The sequence below is a fragment of the Prionailurus bengalensis genome, chromosome A3 (genome assembly GCF_016509475.1).
Source record: "Prionailurus bengalensis isolate Pbe53 chromosome A3, Fcat_Pben_1.1_paternal_pri, whole genome shotgun sequence".
NCBI classification, from domain to species: domain Eukaryota; kingdom Metazoa; phylum Chordata; class Mammalia; order Carnivora; family Felidae; genus Prionailurus; species Prionailurus bengalensis.
The window spans coordinates 13,620,049-13,637,327 of record NC_057354.1 but is presented as its reverse complement, the minus strand read 5'-3'; the positions used below and the strand labels follow the sequence as shown (position 1 = coordinate 13,637,327).

At 48.0% G+C, this 17,279-nt stretch overlaps 2 protein-coding genes across 18 annotated transcripts in view; one reads left to right on the top strand and one right to left on the bottom strand.

The window, feature by feature from the left end:
- The window catches only part of NCOA3 (nuclear receptor coactivator 3), a 134,531-nt gene extending 122,490 nt beyond the window's left edge, over window positions 1-12,041 (top strand). For 9 of the 16 annotated variants that reach the window (XM_043553736.1, XM_043553728.1, XM_043553734.1 and 6 more), the window contains 6 exons: window positions 2,825-3,118; window positions 4,978-5,082; window positions 6,305-6,554; window positions 7,711-7,885; window positions 8,232-8,373; window positions 8,679-12,041. In XM_043553736.1, the coding sequence (XP_043409671.1) occupies window positions 2,825-3,118; window positions 4,978-5,082; window positions 6,305-6,554; window positions 7,711-7,885; window positions 8,232-8,373; window positions 8,679-8,690 (978 nt within the window). In that variant the 3' untranslated portion in view covers window positions 8,691-12,041. The remainder of the gene's footprint in view (window positions 1-2,824; window positions 3,119-4,977; window positions 5,083-6,304; window positions 6,555-7,710; window positions 7,886-8,231; window positions 8,374-8,678) is intronic. The other 7 variants (XM_043553738.1, XM_043553737.1, XM_043553735.1 and 4 more) reach the window with 2 other exon arrangements.
- Window positions 12,042-12,558: 517 nt separating this feature from the next.
- SULF2 (sulfatase 2) overlaps window positions 12,559-17,279 on the bottom strand; it is a 122,482-nt gene continuing 117,761 nt past the window's right edge. For both annotated transcript variants that reach the window (XM_043553743.1, XM_043553744.1), the window contains exons 16-21: window positions 16,879-17,048; window positions 16,560-16,702; window positions 15,360-15,483; window positions 14,663-14,696; window positions 14,409-14,462; window positions 12,559-13,519 (exon numbers count right to left, since the gene is read on the bottom strand). In XM_043553743.1, the coding sequence (XP_043409678.1) occupies window positions 13,489-13,519; window positions 14,409-14,462; window positions 14,663-14,696; window positions 15,360-15,483; window positions 16,560-16,702; window positions 16,879-17,048 (556 nt within the window). In that variant the 3' untranslated portion in view covers window positions 12,559-13,488. The remainder of the gene's footprint in view (window positions 13,520-14,408; window positions 14,463-14,662; window positions 14,697-15,359; window positions 15,484-16,559; window positions 16,703-16,878; window positions 17,049-17,279) is intronic.

Genomic DNA, 17,279 nt, shown 5'->3' with positions numbered 1-17,279 from the left:
AAGCTGTCTTCGTCAGATACCTGGTTGATCCTTGGCTGTCTTTTTATATTTAAGTATGATGTATTAAAAAGGATCAGTCGTCACTGAAAGTGGTTGGTCAGGGGCTGGCCCTTTTATTTCAGGACTCCCCAGGATTCAACAGGTAGAGCCATTGATGCATCTCCCCTCCTACTCCCACTTTACAGTTTTTCTCACCTGGGAATTTATTACCTGGTTGTATTTTGGGAACTAGGCTGGGGGTGCGAGTAGATGATACCATAGTATTAAGATATAAAATTATAAAAATAAAAATTTTACTAGAAATCATAAATAAGACTCCTGTTTTCAGGCTCTGCCTACCCTTGCCCTCTGCTGTGCCTGGTGTCCCAGAACTGAGGTTGCCGAGGGAGTAGGTGGAAAGTACGGCCACGCAGCTGTGCGGAGTTGGGGGACAGGTGGAGGGCAGGGAGGTGGCTGCCCCCTGCTTTCTGCCCAGATTCCTCACCAGTCCCGTTTGAGCACTTTGCCTGAGCCTCTGCCGTCCCAGTGGAGCCTGTCGTTGGCTCGGTGTCTTATGTGTGTTTTTCTCCACAGACACGTTAGTGCCTACTTTCTCTCTCTCTCTCTCTCTCTCTCTCTCTCTCTCTCTCTATTTTCTAATGTTTTATTTATTTTTGAGAGAGAGAGAGAGAGAGGAAGAGAGAGAGAGAGTGTGAGACACAGAATCCGAAGCAGGCTCCAGGCTCTGAGCTGTCAGCACAGAGCCTGACTTGAGGCTCGAACCCACAAACCGCGAGATCATGACCTGAGCCAAAGTTGGACACTTACTGAGCCACCCAGGTGCCCCGGTGCCTACTCTCTTGAGTTGGTTACTCCTCTCTTTTCCTGTCTTGCACATACCTGTTGAAATATTTTATCTCGTTGCCTTCCTTATTCTCATTGTTTTGTGGATAAATACTACCTTTTAAATTCTTCGCTGGTATTTTAGTAGAGTTAGCAAGAGAAAGGAGGTAAATATGCATGATCGATCCATGTTTCACTTACAGTGTGATTTACTTTATAGAAAGATATTTCAGATGGCTCTCTAGGGAGGGGAATTGGTATGAGGGGACAGAGTAGACACATAGATGTCAGTTACTACAAGAGTCCAAGAAAGTGTCTTAGGGTCACAGGTGTGGAATGGAAGAAGGGAAGGATGCATAATGTGTCCTGGAAGAAAACTGACAGGACTTGGTGGACCGTGCATGCACACACGTGCTTGGAAAGGGAAGGGGGGCACCTGGGTGGCTCAGTCGGCCGAGCGTCCGACTTTGGCTCAGGTAACGATCTCACAGTTCGTGAGTTCAAACCCTTCATCGGGCTTGCTGCTGTCAGTGCAGAGCCTGCTTCAGATCCTCTGTACCCCTCTCTCTATGCTCCTACCCTGCTCACGCTCTTTCTCCCAAAAATAAAACATTAAAAAAGGGGGGAGAATGTGAGGATTCCAGATTGCTGGCTTTAGTTCTGGGCAAATGGTGTTGTCATGTTGCCATGAGGGAAGATTGGAGGAGAATTGGGTCCTTTGGGCGAGGGACTCTTTGGAACCACTACCTGTGTTTTCTACACGTGAAGCCTGAGATGCCTGAGACATCCAGGTAAAGATGTTAAGTAGCCATCTGCTTAAGCAGAATTAGAACTCGGAGACACTTGAGCCGGAGGCAAGTTCAGCAGTCGTCACTAGTAGATGAGACCAAAATAGAAAATGTAATGAGAAGAAAAAGGTCTGAGGACTGAACCCTGATGAACTCTTAACGTGCCTCCAAAGGGGAGATCAGGGGGGTAGGGAGATTGAAGGTGGTGTCACCGTCACAGTGGGGTGAAGTGTGTTTTGGGACGAGACTGTTGCCTGCATACTTGGCCTTCTGTGCCCGTGGATAGGACGGTAAAGGTGAATGCAGTATCTGACAGGCTCTTCTTGTCTTAGCGTGGCAGCTCTTCCCTCCTGCGGAATTCTTTTTTAGAACATTTTTTAATGTTTATTTTATTTTTGAGAGAGACAGAGACAGAGTGTGAGCTGGGGAGGGGCCGAGAGAGAGGGAGACACAGAATCCGAAGCAGGCTCCAGGCCCTGAGCTGTCAGCACAGAGCCCGACGCGGGGCTCAAGCTCATGACTCGAGATCATGACCTGAGCCGAAGTCGGATGCTTAACTGACTGAGCCACGCAGGCGCCCCTGGAACGTTTCTGTCACTGCTTTTTCTGTCAGCTGCTGGACTTTATTTTGGAGACATTTTTAGCATGCAGAGAGGTGATGCCGGCACATAGCAGGCACTTACAAATCCTGTTGAATGAATGGGTTTCTTAACAGTCCCTCCAGCCTGTTAAGGCCAACTAGTAGCGAATGACCACCTTTAGGTTTTGTGTGTGCAGCTAGCAATAGCCTCGGGGGATATGAGCTTCTGTTGATTTGCCCTGTCTCTACCAAAATCACTTCTAACCACTGTCAAAAACATTTTTGTACAAAATTGTGTGGGAATTAATTGATCCCTGTGGTTTTAATTAGTTTATTTTGTACTTGGCTTGGTCTGTGTTGGTACAGAAATGTGGTCTGGAACAAATAGTCTTTCTCCAGATACTTGAGTGTCCATGTGAGACTTTGAGCTAGGCACTAGGACACATCTGTGAAAAGATGGGTCATGATCTGGATTCTTACAGAACTTCAGACAAGAAACTTGATTTTGCCTTTGGAATTCTGTGACATCCTTGTTCGTATGCATTGACTTTATGTTTTACCTTCCTTGGAGCATTTGATTTCTGTCACTTTCTCAGATGTACTTCATTGTTCATTTATGTGTTTAATGTTTTAGGGACAAGCTTTGGAGTCCAAACAGGATGCCTTCCAAGGCCAAGAAGCGGCAGTAATGATGGATCAGAAGGCGGCATTATATGGGCAGACGTATGCAGCACAGGGGCCTCCAATGCAAGGAGGCTTTAATCTTCAGGGACAATCACCATCTTTTAACTCCATGATGAATCAGATGAGCCAACAAGGCAGTTTTCCTCTGCAAGGAATGCACCCGCGGGCCAGTATCATGAGACCTCGGACAAACACCCCCAAGCAACTCCGAATGCAGCTTCAGCAGAGGCTGCAGGGCCAGCAGGTAACCAGCTGTCCCTTGTCAACTAAAAGTCCTTTTGTTTCGACTTCTCTGTAATGTTTTGTTTGTATAGATGTTCCTTGTTAGGGAGCGGTCCTGTGGGAGTTGGATAAGATTGTTCTGTTGTACAGGTTAAAAAGTAAAAAATGTCAGGATTGCCCTTGGGGGAGAAGAGTATTTCTTGATGGCTTCATTAGTTTTAGAGATAGATGATTTTTTTTAAAGTTTATTCATTTTGAGAGAGTGAGAGTGAGTGGGGGGGTCGTGGGGGGCGGGGGCAGAGAGAAAGAGAGGGAATCCCAAGCAGGCTCTGTGTTGTCAGTGCAGAGAGCCTGATGCAAGGCTCAGACCCACAAATCATGAGATCGCGACCTGAGCTGAAATCAGGAGTCAGACGCTTGACTGACTGAGCCGACTAGGTGCCTTGAGGTAGATGATTTCTATTTTACTTATTTATTTATTTATTTACTTACTTACTTATTTTGAGAGTGTTCATGCGCACATGTGCTCCCACACACACGTGCATATGCACACACACAGTGAGGGAGGGGCAAAGAGAGGGAGAGAGAGAATCCCGAGCAGCCGTGCTGTCAGTGCGGAGTCTGACGTGGGGCTTGATCTCAGGAACTGTGGGATCATGACCTGAGCCGAAATCAAGACTTGGACGCTCAGCTGAGCCGCCTACAAGCCCCATAATTTGCGCATTCTTTTTATGGAACCTCTGCTTTCTAGGTGTTTTGTGAAACTTGAGCTTCGTTAACATCCTAAGATAAGATTTCCCTTTTTTATTGTTTCCTTAATGCCCGACAAATCTTTTAAAATTTAATTACTTACATTGTTTGTGCTGAGTTAGTGAATGTGGCAGAACGGAACCATGTAAGCAGCTGAGTGAGTGAGTGTGGAGTCCAGCGAGCCACAGACTGTGCTAGTGCCTTCCCACTCCTAAAAGTCAGCGTGGGTACCCTGAGAAGCTGTGCTCATACGTGCATGGTATCATTTGACTTTTCACCCCTTCTTTCCTCTAAAAGTTACCTGGGAAAAGCTTAATAGAAGAGGAAGTTCATTCAGTATTAGTTTGAGCAAGTTAAAGCTATTTCCCTAATGACCTAAATAATTCTAGGGAAAAAATCTCACTTTATGAATCCTTCGAGTTTCTTTTGAAGATCGTCTTTTTTTTTTTTTTAATGTTTGTTTATTTTTGAGAAAGTGAGTGCCTGCGCAGAAGCGAGGGAGGCGCAGAGAGCGAGAGGAAGCACAGAATGTGAAGCAGACTTCAGGCTCTGATCTGTGGCTCGAACCCATGAACTGTGAGATCATGACCTCAGCCAAAGTCAGGGGCTTAACTGACTGAGCCACCCAGGTGCCCCAAAGATCGTCTTTAAGCTGCACAATTACACTTTTCCTTTTCCTCCTGATGCCAAGTAAAGCTTCAAATGCTTGCCAAGGACTTTTCAGCCTGAACTTTTTTGAACACAGGGCTTGAACTCACAACCCTGAGATCAAGACCTGAGCTGAGATCGAGTCAGACGCTTAGCCGACTGAGCCACCCAGGTGCCCCCCCCCCCCCCCTTTTTTTTAAGATTTTACATCTTTAAGTAATCTCTACACCCAACGTGGGGCTTGAATTTAGAACCCTGAGGTCAAGAGTTGCATGCTCCACTGACTGAGACAGCCAGGCCGCCCTCAGCCTGAACTTGTTTTGAAGTGTGGAAGCGTGCGGGTTCCGTGTAGATGTGACGTGACCAGGTTAACGGGTTGGAGGTGGCATCGTGACCTCTCCGGGTGGTGCCGAGGATTTGGAAAGCTGTTTGGGGCTCATCGACATAGTCCACTTCCATCCTAACCAGCCTGTCTCTCCCCAGTTTTTGAATCAGAGCCGTCAGGCACTGGAAATGAAAATGGAAAACCCCACTGCTGGGGGTGCTGCGGTGATGAGGCCCATGATGCAGCCCCAGGTAAATCCCCAGGTGAGAACAGACCTCTCCAAGTGTATTGCTGTGGGGCCTGCTCCACGATTGGCCCTCAGTAAACGTGTGTTACAGCAAGTTTCTGGTGTAAGAAATCATTCCACGATCTCCTCACACTCCCTCTTCCATTCTTCTGTCTTGCTGGTGACGAGGAAGAGTCAGGAGGAGAGGTTTTTTTTATTAAAACTGCTATTTTGTGTTTGCTAATTAATTCCCTTTGTGATCATTTGCTGTGTTGTGAAAACAGCTATCACTTACTTTTTAGGAATTCAGTAAATCTGGAAACTTCTCTCTGTTTCTGGGTTTTGAAACCACGTGCTCGCTGGGTAAAATCTGAGGTTATAAGAAGAAAATAAATAATACATAATCCTACTCTCAAGGATCACCTCTGAGATGACCTGTTTCCCATAGTGGGAAGGATGATGTTCAAGTTCTCTGTACCTCCAGCCCAAGGTGGAGACTGTTCTACGGTATTAATGTGCACGAGGCAGATGACCACCCGGAAGTCCTCTACTGTGGTTAGAAATTCTGTTCATAATTACTGTAGAGAAACAACCCACTGTGAAATGCCCAGTATTTACTGTCTTAAGCCTACTCGGAAGTACTTTGATGATAACACAGTTTGAGTAAGCTGAGTTAGGGTGCCCTCCGAAAAGATGAGTTTGCTTTTTGGAGATGTTCTCTTCCAGCTGATGGGGCCCAAATCAGCTCTTGGGTTCTGGGTTTGGACCATGTACCTCCGGACCCTCCAGACCGCTGCTCCTAACCCTCCGTCTCTCCCTTCAGAAGCTTTAAGGAGACTATACAGGCCCTTTCTGGGGTAGATTCCTGCTTACCGGAGGGTAACCCCATTCTTTTGGGGAGTGCTCTGTTGTGCCTCCCCTCCTCCTGCACTCTTACTGCTGCCTTTTTCCTTCTTGTAGTTTTATTTCATATTTTCTGAGAAGTTTGTCCTCACATTCTACCCTTCAGTGTTCTCTCACTTTGAGAAATGTTTTCTGTGTTAAAGCTTGACGACTTGCCTGAACAATTTCCAGGTCCCTGTTCTGCACCTCGTCGCCTCACCGGAACGCCTTTACCGTGATGAGAACCGTGCATTTTTCCTTTTTTGTGAAGAGAGGCATCGGGTGATTTTTCGCACCTAATGTATTGTGGTGGTACTACATGTATGGAATTGGCTGGTTCTGGCTCTGTGTAATTACATTCTCTTTTGGGGTATCAGCAGGGTTTTCTTAATGCCCAGATGGTTGCCCAGCGCAGCAGAGAGCTGCTCAGTCATCACTTCCGACAGCAGAGGGTGGCCATGATGATGCAGCAGCAGCAGCAGCAACAGCAGCAACAGCAGCAGCAGCAAACCCAGGCCTTCAGCCCACCCCCCAACGTGACCGCTTCCCCCAGCATGGATGGGGTCTTGGCAGGGCCCGTGATGCCACAAGCCCCTCCCCAGCAGTTTCCATACCCGCCAAATTATGGTAAATTTGACAGCGAGAATGTCTTCCCCGGAGTGACATTACTAAGGTCATAAGAGTCATAGGTCTGTTGCATGTTAAACACAAAATCCTATTTACTCCCTCTATTAGTCACAAGGAAGACAGAATTAACTAAAAACAACAGAACAAAGGATATGGTGACCGATGAGGCAGACAAGGGACAAGCAGAGGCCGGATCAGATGAAGAGTTTTGGTGATATTCTGAAGGCAGTGGGGAGTCACTGAATGTTAATAGACATGTTTGCACTGGGGAAAGAAAGGTCATCGGGCCTGTGAGGCATGTCCGTTAGAAGGCGAGAAGAGAGAGTGGAAGAAGGGAGGACAATTAGAGCCCCCAAACAAGAGATGATGGTCATGCAGCATCACAGAGGGGGTAGTCCAAATGGAGAGAACCTGATTCGTTGAAAGAAACACACCAGAATGTTTCTGGTGGTGCACAGGTGATTGTAATTGAGGTAGATGTTCTATCAGGGTTAAGCATTTTTATTTTTTTTCAGCTCCCCACGTCTTGATTTGGAAGAAAGACAACACCTCTCCCCCCTCCCCCCCCCCCCCAATATTTCCCATTGTGGTAGAACTCTACAGTCTGAGCCCTTGGTCATCTCTCCACCCCCCCCCTTATGTCCCAGTGTGGTAGAACCCTACAGTCTGAGCACTTGGCCACAAAGGAGTGATGGGTGGGCTTCTGGGTTCCTCTCCTTGGTGACTTGGGTGTATTAATTACAATAATACACATTACCTTTTCAGGTCAGTCTTTGAGAGAGACTAGGAACATGGTAGGAACGGGGATAGAGGTATCTTTTGGGGAAATCATATTTTCAGTGCACTCCTGCCAGCTTGGGACAGAGGGACAGTGATGTGAACAGCAGGAAGCGGCATCCCTTTCACACAGAAATGTCCATGAAGGAACAGCTCTTCAGGTGACCCAAATGCTTTCTGCAGTGAGCCCCTTCCTCCAGTCTTGGTGGGAAGCAAGAGGAACTGGCAGGCAGCATCCTGTGGCACTTTACATCTTGTTTGTCTTACGTTCCCCCACGTTTAGAAAAGAACATAAAGCTTCTATAGACAGTTGATACTCTAAGGAAGATACCATTTTAGCATTATAATTTCTGCTTTTTCTTCTTTTTTTTTTCTCGAGGGATGGGACAACAGCCAGATCCGGCTTTTGGGCGAGTGTCTAGTCCTCCCAATGCAATGATGCCCTCAAGAATGGGGCCCTCCCAGAATCCCATGATGCAGCACCCTCAGACCGCGCCCATGTATCAGTCCTCGGAAATAAAAGGCTGGCCATCAGGAAACCTGGCCAGGAACAGGTGAAAAACAGAGACTTTAAAAGCCATTCACATTCTAGTGCCCAGAAATTCAGGAAATTAACCTCTGCATTTTTCTGTGTGGATGGAGAGATCAAAAGGCCTGGGTTCATCTTAGAAAGTGTGGTATTTGGCTCATCCATTTTGAGGCTTCTTCCTCCCCTACGCATGCCTAGGAAGCTTTGATTGCACACAGCTGTGAAACCTAGAAGGCAGGCAGTCAGGGAATCTTCTCTCCCTCCTGTTCTCTGCTTAAGTACAGCAACATTTGACAGTTGTGATGGTCTCTGTGTGCATGTCTGGTGTTACTAGAATGAGCCAGGAGGTAATTTCACACTTCTTTTTACAGCTCCTTTCCCCAGCAGCCGTTTGCCCACCAGGGGAACCCCGCAGCATACGGTATGGTGCACATGAATGGCAGCAGTGGTCCCATGGGACAGGTGAACGTGAACCCCATGCCCATGTCTGGCATGCCCATGGGTCCTGATCAGGTATGGGGCTCTAGCCTGAACTTTTCTCAAAAAATTTTTCCTTTTCTCTTGAGAGAACCCAAACTTCAACTGTAATCTAAGGGTCCTCGGCAGATTTTTAACTTGGGCGTATAACTCAGAACTACAGTGGTTGAAAAAACTTGTGGTTTGAAGGCATTGGGCCATTAAATATGTTTTCGGTAATGTGAGATCTAAGGAATTGGAGTCAGCCAGAGTCAGGTTGCAGGCCATCATTATAGACCTGTGGATTCTTCTGTGTTGTGCAGAGCATATGTTTTACTCACGTGTCTTCTGGTTGCTAACAGAAATATTGCTGACACTTCTACACCTCCAAGGAAGTCACTGTAGAAATGACACTGCACTAGAACTATTGGAAGTAAAGAATCGTCCCACGCACCTGCCAGCTCTGAAGAGGGAACCAGCTTTGATCTCTGTGAAGGGTATTCCAAGGGATGTCATTGGAGCAGGACTGGGTTTGAAATTGAAGTGCGATGTCTACCTGTATTTTTCCTTCTTCTGTGTATCATGGGATTCAAAACAAATATTTTTTTGACATTCTGCCTCTTAGGGATGTGATTCTGGAGGTACGGAGTGTTACTGATCACAAAACTCTGCTGTGTCCCTTCTTTCGGCCTGTCAGTGTTTCAGATAAATGTGGGTGGGCTAGAGAACACTGGAGAAGTACGGCGAGATTAGGATGTCTGGTCTCTCTAGTGGCAGTAGCAGGTAAAGAGCACAGCCCCAGCCCTCACGTGTTCTTGTCGCTACCAGATACTCCGTGTTCCCACCCTCTGTCCTGAGAAGTTGGCTTGTCCTATAATGATTGTGTTGAGTTGCTCCAATCCTGTTCTTGGTTGTCCTGGACTTTTTCCTAAATAGGAATTTCCTCTGTCCCTAACGGCCCAGAATACTTCACCTCCAGGAACTGTCCTTGATGTCCTATGGTTTTGCAGAAGGGGAAATGACAGTATTTAATTGCAGCAGTAGCGGTTTTTTCACATGCTAATGTGCAGCCGAGTGCACTTTATTTAAAAAGTGATGGATACATGCAATATTCTGGAGGTCTTGAGGAATGGCGAACCACATTCCCGCCCGGTTTTTGTCTGAACGAATCAGTTGGACGAGAACTATGATTGTTTTGTCGTCGTCGAGAGTACCCGTGTCACCCTTTGCCTATATGGTAGAGCAATAATGCTTTTTGAAAATAAACTGCAGAAACCCAAGGCCAGGTACTGCATTCTGAATCAGAATTTTGCAGTGTTTCTGTGAATAGATTCTCTTTTGTAAATACGATCTTTAAGATATTGTATTATGTAAAATATGTATATACCTTTTTTGCAGGTCACGGCAACTCATTTTTACAGAGTTTGTGAAGCTAAATATTTAACATTGTTGACTTCAGTAAGCTCAGTGTGGTGAGGCTGCAAACAGAAGAGACAGCCCCTGAATTTTTTGGCCTGGGGGAGAGGGGGGCAGTGGTCTGCAGCTCCCCCCCTCCCCCCTCCCCGCCCCCCTAGTGTTAGATGGTTCCCTATCAGTCTCTTAATCTTAAATGCTTTCGAAAAACATCATTTGTTTAGATGTAGGCATTTTCAACTTGTCTTTTAAATTCCTCTACCAGAACTAAGCACTTTGTTAATTTTAGGGGAAAGGATAGATAGGGGGAAATAAACTTAAAAAAAAAATCAAGAATTTTAAAAGATCAAGCGATTTAAAAAAGAATCTTGGATTTTAAGCGGCCCATAAATTAATAGCAATTCATAGTATTTTGTTTTTTAATCGAAATACGTTGCCTTTCATCGGTTGTAGGAGTTTCCGTAAGGTTTTGGTTGCTAGGACCCAAATGCCACATAGAGATCTCAGGGGTTGAACCCTTGATGTGTGGTTTCCGGTGTCTGCTTGGCTGTCTCATCACTGAGATGTGTTCTCGTCCCTGAGAACTAGAGGAGCGACACGGTGGTTCCTTAGGGAGCTCAGCCTTCAGGACAGCCAGGTCGTCGAGCTCCAGAGCTGGAGTCCAGCAGAGCGAGTCCCTTTGCACCCGCTGCCCCTGCCCCTTTTGTGCTGTTGTCAGGCTTTGACTCTTGTTTTAGTCCGTTGGGGATAGAGAAAAAGTCCATTTAATTCCTTCTATCTGGTTCACTTTATTAGCTTCAAATAGCTGAGTGAAATTGGGTTTTAAAAATGTCTTGTGAATTTCAAAGGTCTCTGCTAGCTTTGGTGTCAATTTCCTAGCAATAACTGAGAGCCAGTTCACTTTTATTTCATATGTGTTTAGGCGATTTTTCTAGGTGTCTCTGAAGGTAAGATCATTTCATTTCTTTGATTTCTGTGTAAGTAAAACCTGTATTTCCAGAACCACCAGTGGAATAGATTTGGGTTTTACACCGTCTCCCCCACCACCCGGTTAAAAATAAATCTAAGATTGTAAATCCATCAACTTCCATCATAGTGGCCTGTACTTTTTAGATAACACATTCTCCTGTTTGGAGACAGAGGCGTAGCTAAGAGTCTGTCTTAATAGTTACGGCCGTGTCAGGTATCTGAACTTTTCTCGTTTAAGTCATGGGTGCGTGGGGAGAAACAGAATGGTGCTCTTACCTTTCTTCACTTTTAAAACGTAAAAAAAAAAAAAAAAAGTTTTTTGATTCTTTTCCTCAGTCCCAGCTCCAGGCTAACTGGAAGGCAGCACCCCTTTTATATGGGAAAAAAAGAAAGTTTATTATAAGTTTTTATATTTTCTACTTGTTCATTTTATTGGTGCAAACTTAAGAATTTGATCTTTCTTTTAATAGATGCTGTCTTTTGAAATAATTTGTTTTTACCTTTATTGCCCTTTTATCTTTTTTGGATAATTCTCTTTGTACTCTGGCTGCCTACCTCTCCTCACCCCTACCCCCCACTTTTTTAAACCTTGGTATCCGTTTCATCTGCTTTTAGAATGTGTGATATTTCCAGTACCTACTTTTTTGCTGAATCCAAAGATATATAAATATAAATATATATATATTTTATAAAGATCAAAATGATATAAAGGAGACACGTTTCTTCCTTTAAGAAAATAGAAATTCATTGTGAATGTTCATATTATGCCACTTTTCTAAATTGTGCATCTTGATGGAAAGGTGTAAATATCAATCACCAGGACTGCTTAGTTAATTGGTATTTAATATCTAGGTGAGTTGGGGGTGTGTGGGGGGGTAGTACAGAACATACGTGCTTGCCGTCTGGATGGACTGCCCGTTGTCCATATGCCTGTCTGGTTCCAGGAGTTTGATTCACAAGTGGGGGTATCACAGGCATGAAGCCTGTAGGGACAAAACCCTTGCTTCAGGAGGAACAGGAGTTGCTGTTCACCTCGGAGGCCAACTGTTTAACAATAACGAGCAAGGTGGTTTTTTTTTTTTCTTCTCTCTCTCTCTTGCCAATGTGTGGAATTTCAATGATGGAAAGGTCTTTCTGAGAGCAATATTTAAAATTCTCAGGAATTGACGTATAGTATGGAGAATGAATTTAGTTTCAATCAAGTTTACATTAAATGTTTTAAAAGTCTAAATCATTCTTTACACTGCAAAGAATACAGACCACATGGGATAACTTATGAGATGGACTGCTTTGCTGATCATTTCGGATGTCACTGTAAATAAAGGTTTCTATTTAAAATTGAAGCCCAAGGGCTTGTCTCTTTGTTTCTTTTTAAAGTCTATTCGATTCAAGGGGAAAAGAGAAGGTTAAAGAATCCTGTTTCAAATAATCGTAGCAGTCTGTCTAAGGTTAACAGAACTCTTGAAGCATGGAGCTGCCCTTCTCAAAGGTGAGCACTTCAGGGTCATTTCCACTGTCTGGTGAGAAGTATGTCACATTGGGTGGTGGCTGAAGAGGGTCCTCCTGTTTCTCGCCCCTGGCCTCTGACCGCTACCTTCTCCGGGCTACACTAGCTGGTGCACAGAGAGGGGTTGGTTAGGGTGAATCGCTTTGCCGTCGATTAACATTTTTTAAAGAATGAGGTCCTAAAGCCAGTGTAATGCGACACTTACCTGTGAGGTCCCTGAAGTAGGGTCAATTGTCATTAATTTACGCCCATCTATTCCCCCTCTGAAAAACCCAAGGTGTCTCCTTTGAAAAAGGTGTTGACCGGTAGTATCTTGAATGCTTTTTTTAAAAAAACCAAACACACCAAAAAACTCCCAAGAACGGCCTTTTACAAAATGTCAAAGGTTACCTCATACCAACTGCTGGTCGTTGGCTGGGATTTTGAACATTGTATGACAATACTTAGACTACAAAATGTCTTTACAAACACAATTTTGTGAAAACCGGGGACATACATCGACTTCACTTCTTTTCAGTACTTTGAAAAACATCAGTTCTGGGACAGATAACAAAGAAATACTAGGAGAAACGGTATCTGGTCGGGAACAGAAATGTCCACAACGGCCGAGGGGTTTTCTTCACTGGCCGCAGAGCGTTTATTGACAGCACAACTCTGGAAAATTGCGTTTTCTTACTAGATTCCCCTAAGAGTTCCCACGCTGGTGGCATGTAAGTAGTCACATATGTACAGCGAAGTCCGTTTCTTCAGAGGCGACCTGGGTTGTGGTGCTAAATAAAAGTCCCTTCTTTTGTGCTGTTGACTCGGCCGTCAGCTCTGCACCACTCCCAGCGTCTGCAGGTTGCTCCTGTCCTGCTTTCTTTGTCTTCATCCTTCTTTGTGACAAACTAAAAGAGGAGGAGGGTTTAAAACAGGGTTTTTCTTCCCCCATGATTTAAAGAAACAAAAGAAAAACTCCAGTGACTTTCACCGTTGGGGGAAGTTTCCAAGAAAATCTCTTTTTCCCTCGTCAGCCTCTCAGGGTTAGTGGTGACCGTTTGATATGAAAATGCATTTTGTGCAGCTGGTGAGGTATAATCCAAAGCAAAAGCAGGGCAAAAACGGGCTTCCTGAAGTTAGCTACTCCCGACAGTTCTCTTCCAGAGTGTGCCGTGTTGACTGAAAGCAAGTCCTGTGAGCGCAGGCGGCCCGGCCAACGGCGCAGGCCCGCCTGAGACTGTCCGCGGTTTTCATCGTCTGTACGATCAGGTGGTGCCTCTGGTTTGGAGGCCCTCGTGTGCTTCTTAACCTTCCCAGCCTTCCCACAGCTGTCCCCTGTGGAACAAAGCAAACTCCTCTTAGCGTCTGATTAAGAAGCCCAGAGGCGGCATGACACAACGGTCAGCCCTGAAGCCTAGAACCCTCTGCTTCAAGGATGCGGCTGCGGGGAGGACCCTTCGAGACCCTTCGAGACCCCTCAGAATGGGCTTGCTCCCACCCGGTCATCCAGACTTTTGGCTCTGGGCTCACATGCTGGTAAAGGCACTGAGGACGTTCAGATGTAGACCTGGCAAATGCTTAGCTGGCCCGTCGTCCTATTAAAGCTACAGAGGGGGGGTTATATGCATATAAAGGAAGAAGGAAAAAACAGACCAGAAGTTGCAAATGGCAGTGCACCAAGGGGGTCTGTTTGCCTGCCTGGCAACTTAACATCAAATGAATTGCCAACGTTAACAAAAAATCCTGACCCATAACTGCGTTTTTGGATTTGCATGATGAATTAGAGGGTTCAAGCCGCCTCCCATCGGTGCTGCTCCCCTTAGACTAGAGGTGACCTTTCTAGGCTGCCAGTCTCGGCCTTCTACCAGCCTCTCTGGCGCCGGAGAGAGAGGTCGTGGCCTGGATATTTCAGGTGCCCTCTAGTGAGGCCGCCCTGCTGCTGACATGGACCAGGGGACCCTTCTGCAGCCACAGCCTTGAAGACGTCGGGCAGGTCGGACATTTAAATGCTTCTCGACCTGTACGGACTCCCTGGAGTTTACCAAGCACGAGTTACTCTATGGAGAACAACAGTGTATGAAACACGGTACTAATCTGAAACACAGGAAGACTTCCTGCTCCCTTCTCATGACAGCAGCAGAGAGGGTTACGAAAGAAATGGCATGCACCCAGAACGTGGCCCGGCAGACCAGCTCTCCACCGGGAAACTGGTTCCTCAACTCACAGCGATTTGGAAGAAGGTCTCTTCATTTCTGGCCACTTTCGACGCTGAAACTGCCTGTGTTTTTGGGTGTCAAAAGAAGAATGGGTGTTAGCCTCACCTAGGAAGACCGAGTTCCCCCTCCCTGGTGGGCGAACCAGGCCCCTGGCAGACCAGAGAGAGGGCAGGGCCTCAGCCGCACACGAGCCACAGAGGTTAGACCAGAGACGGGCCAGGATCGGGGAGCCGTCCCAGGCGATGATAACAAAAACTGATACCTGTATTGTTCGTAGCTTCCGCCATCTTTAAGTCCTGAATGAGACAGAAATGAGCGAAACAGAAACATTAGGGCAAAGGTGGCACAAGCAATGACAAACTTTGTAACTGCCTCTTTTTAAAAACATTTTAGGCTTTTTGACGGCTAGTTGTTTTTTTTTTCTGATGTGGATAGCGACCCCCAGGCAGAGTGGCTGAATCCTGACGTGAGCTTGCCCTGAAACTTGTCGATTGCCTGTACTCTAATGTCCTAGCAGCTTTAGGACCCTCATGTATCTATTCATGACCTGGGTCACGGTGGGGGAGGCAGGTATGGGCAGGGACACCTATGTGACAGGGGACAGAAGGCCATGGGCCTGAGAGAGGGGATGGTGGGGAGAGCCTGGGTCTTGGCGCTCAGCGAGGTTTCTGGAGAATGAGCAGCGTGACCAGGTGTGTGGGTTTGGAATCAGTCGGCCTGGTCACTTTAACGGTGATGAGATAACGACCATACGACACCTAGCCCAGTGACTGGCACATGGCGATAAACGAGCGATCGGGCTTCTCGTAAACGCGGCCCTTGGTTGGTGGACCTTACTGATACGTCAGCTGCTGGGGAGGATTCACCAGGTCCACCCATCAGCCTAGACGTGACCTCCTACCTCCCCACCCCGCGGCAGCCCCGCTCCCCACGGGCCCCGCTGCGGAGCGCCTGCTCACCCAGGTCCATGTTTCGAGTCCGGGGGTTACACTGCTTGTAACCCTTGCAGCTCCGCAGCTCCATGAGCTGCACGTGCAGCTGGTTGAGGACGTCCCTGTCCAGCGTGTTCACCGCGTTCATCAACTGGTCGGAACAAAAGGTCATCCACATGGTGAGTGCAGGGATCCCCTCGGCTTCCGCTAACCGGGGGACTTCCCTCGGGCGGCGGGGGGAGCTGAGGTGTGCTGGGATGGTGACCTTTATCCTGCAAGGGCTGGAGTTGGGCACAGTCCGGACTGCCTTGTGCCTGCAGCCCCCCCAGGCGCTCTCCACCCGCCGTGTGCTTCACTTTCCTGACCAGTGGCTCCAGGAGCTCACGGTTGCCCTGTGGCTCTAGACCTTCATTCACTGCCCCCCCGCCCTGCCCCTCTCCTCTTGACTGTAGAGTGGCCACTTGGTGATGGGAGGGGGAAGGGGCCTGGGTCCTTGTCTCATCTGGGAGCTACTGGTGAGGGACCTGCCGTGCTTTGACACCCCCTTTGTAAAACATGGGCACGACCCACCTAAGGAGAAAGACCGGGAGCCTGTATGGTAGTGACAACAAAGAACAAGAGCGTGGAGTTGCTGGCATTTAAAAATCAGGTTCCCAATAAAGCGACTGCAGGCTTTTCTTGAAACACAGATCGGACAGTACCGAGGCCACACTAGTGTGAAGGGCCCCGTGGGGACCGTGTGGTTCAGAAGGGACACGTGCAGTCCACTTGCCAGAGGCTTGTGGCTCCTTTTGTCTTACATGTTCTGGGCCACTTTGGTCACAGACGTGTTCCGGTGATTAAATACACGGAAACACTTAAGACGGTGCCCGTGAGCGCTGGCTGTGTCCCGTTATCCGTGTGGTCCCTGCAGGCGCCCAAGTGTGCAGGGTTTGGTCTGATCCTAGGGGCCCCCAAAGCCCTCCAGTTCTAGGGGTCTTCGACATAAAGCCTGTGTCATCACCCCCAGGTGCCTAAGTTAGAGGGGGAGGCTGTATAGGACCCAGATTACAGGGGCAGCAAGATGGAGGGAGAGGGCCCCAGTGTGCATCCAGTCCCTTCAGAACTCGCTTCTGCCTCAGGGACTCCGTGGGACTTGAAGATTCACCGTCACTTCCTCAGGGGGCCCAGCCCTGCAGCACCTGTGTGGCCCACGCCCCCCATGTCTCCAGCCTGTGAGGTCTGTACCTGGTAGGGGTCTGTGTTGAGATCGAAGTACTCAAGGAAGCCGGTTGCGAATTCGCAGAAGAGGAAATTGTGGGTCTCGTTGATGGTCCGCATGCACCAGTAGGTGTTGTTGTTGGCGCTGGTGCAGGCACAGAAGGGCCCCACTGCCAAGGGGAGGGACAGCGAGCCCAGAGTGAGCAATTCCCGCCTGGGACGGGCTCCCTCCCCGGGCCTCTTTCTGTCTGGATCTGGAGCCGCTGCTGTCAGGGAACCCGCCCCGAGAGGCTCCGGGCTGGGGGCCAGCGGTCCCCATCCTGCCCCCGCCCGCCCGCTGGCTCACGTGTCCAGAGCGGTGCCGTCTGCCAGTGCTGGTTGTCGTGCGTGAAGCACGTGAGGCCCGGCATGCTGCACGTGTCGTTGTTCTGCAGTCGCTTGAGCAGCTTGCGAAGTTTCTTCTTGCGCTTCTGCTCCCGTAGCAGCCACACCTTGTCCTTCTCCTGCAGACCCTTCCTAGGGGCACACAGGGCCACACCCCTCACACCTCCCTCGACCCCCACCTGCAGCCTCCTGTGGGGCCGTGACCCTGAGCCTCTGTTCTTCCTGCCCAGAGCCGGATGCACAGCCAGCCGGGGAGGGGCCCCCAAGCGAACGACCCGAGACCGACCCACCGCTGATCTGAGGCCCCCTTGCGGCCTGCTCGGTGGGGGCTGCAGCACCCCCTCCAGCCGCGAGGGGGCGCCG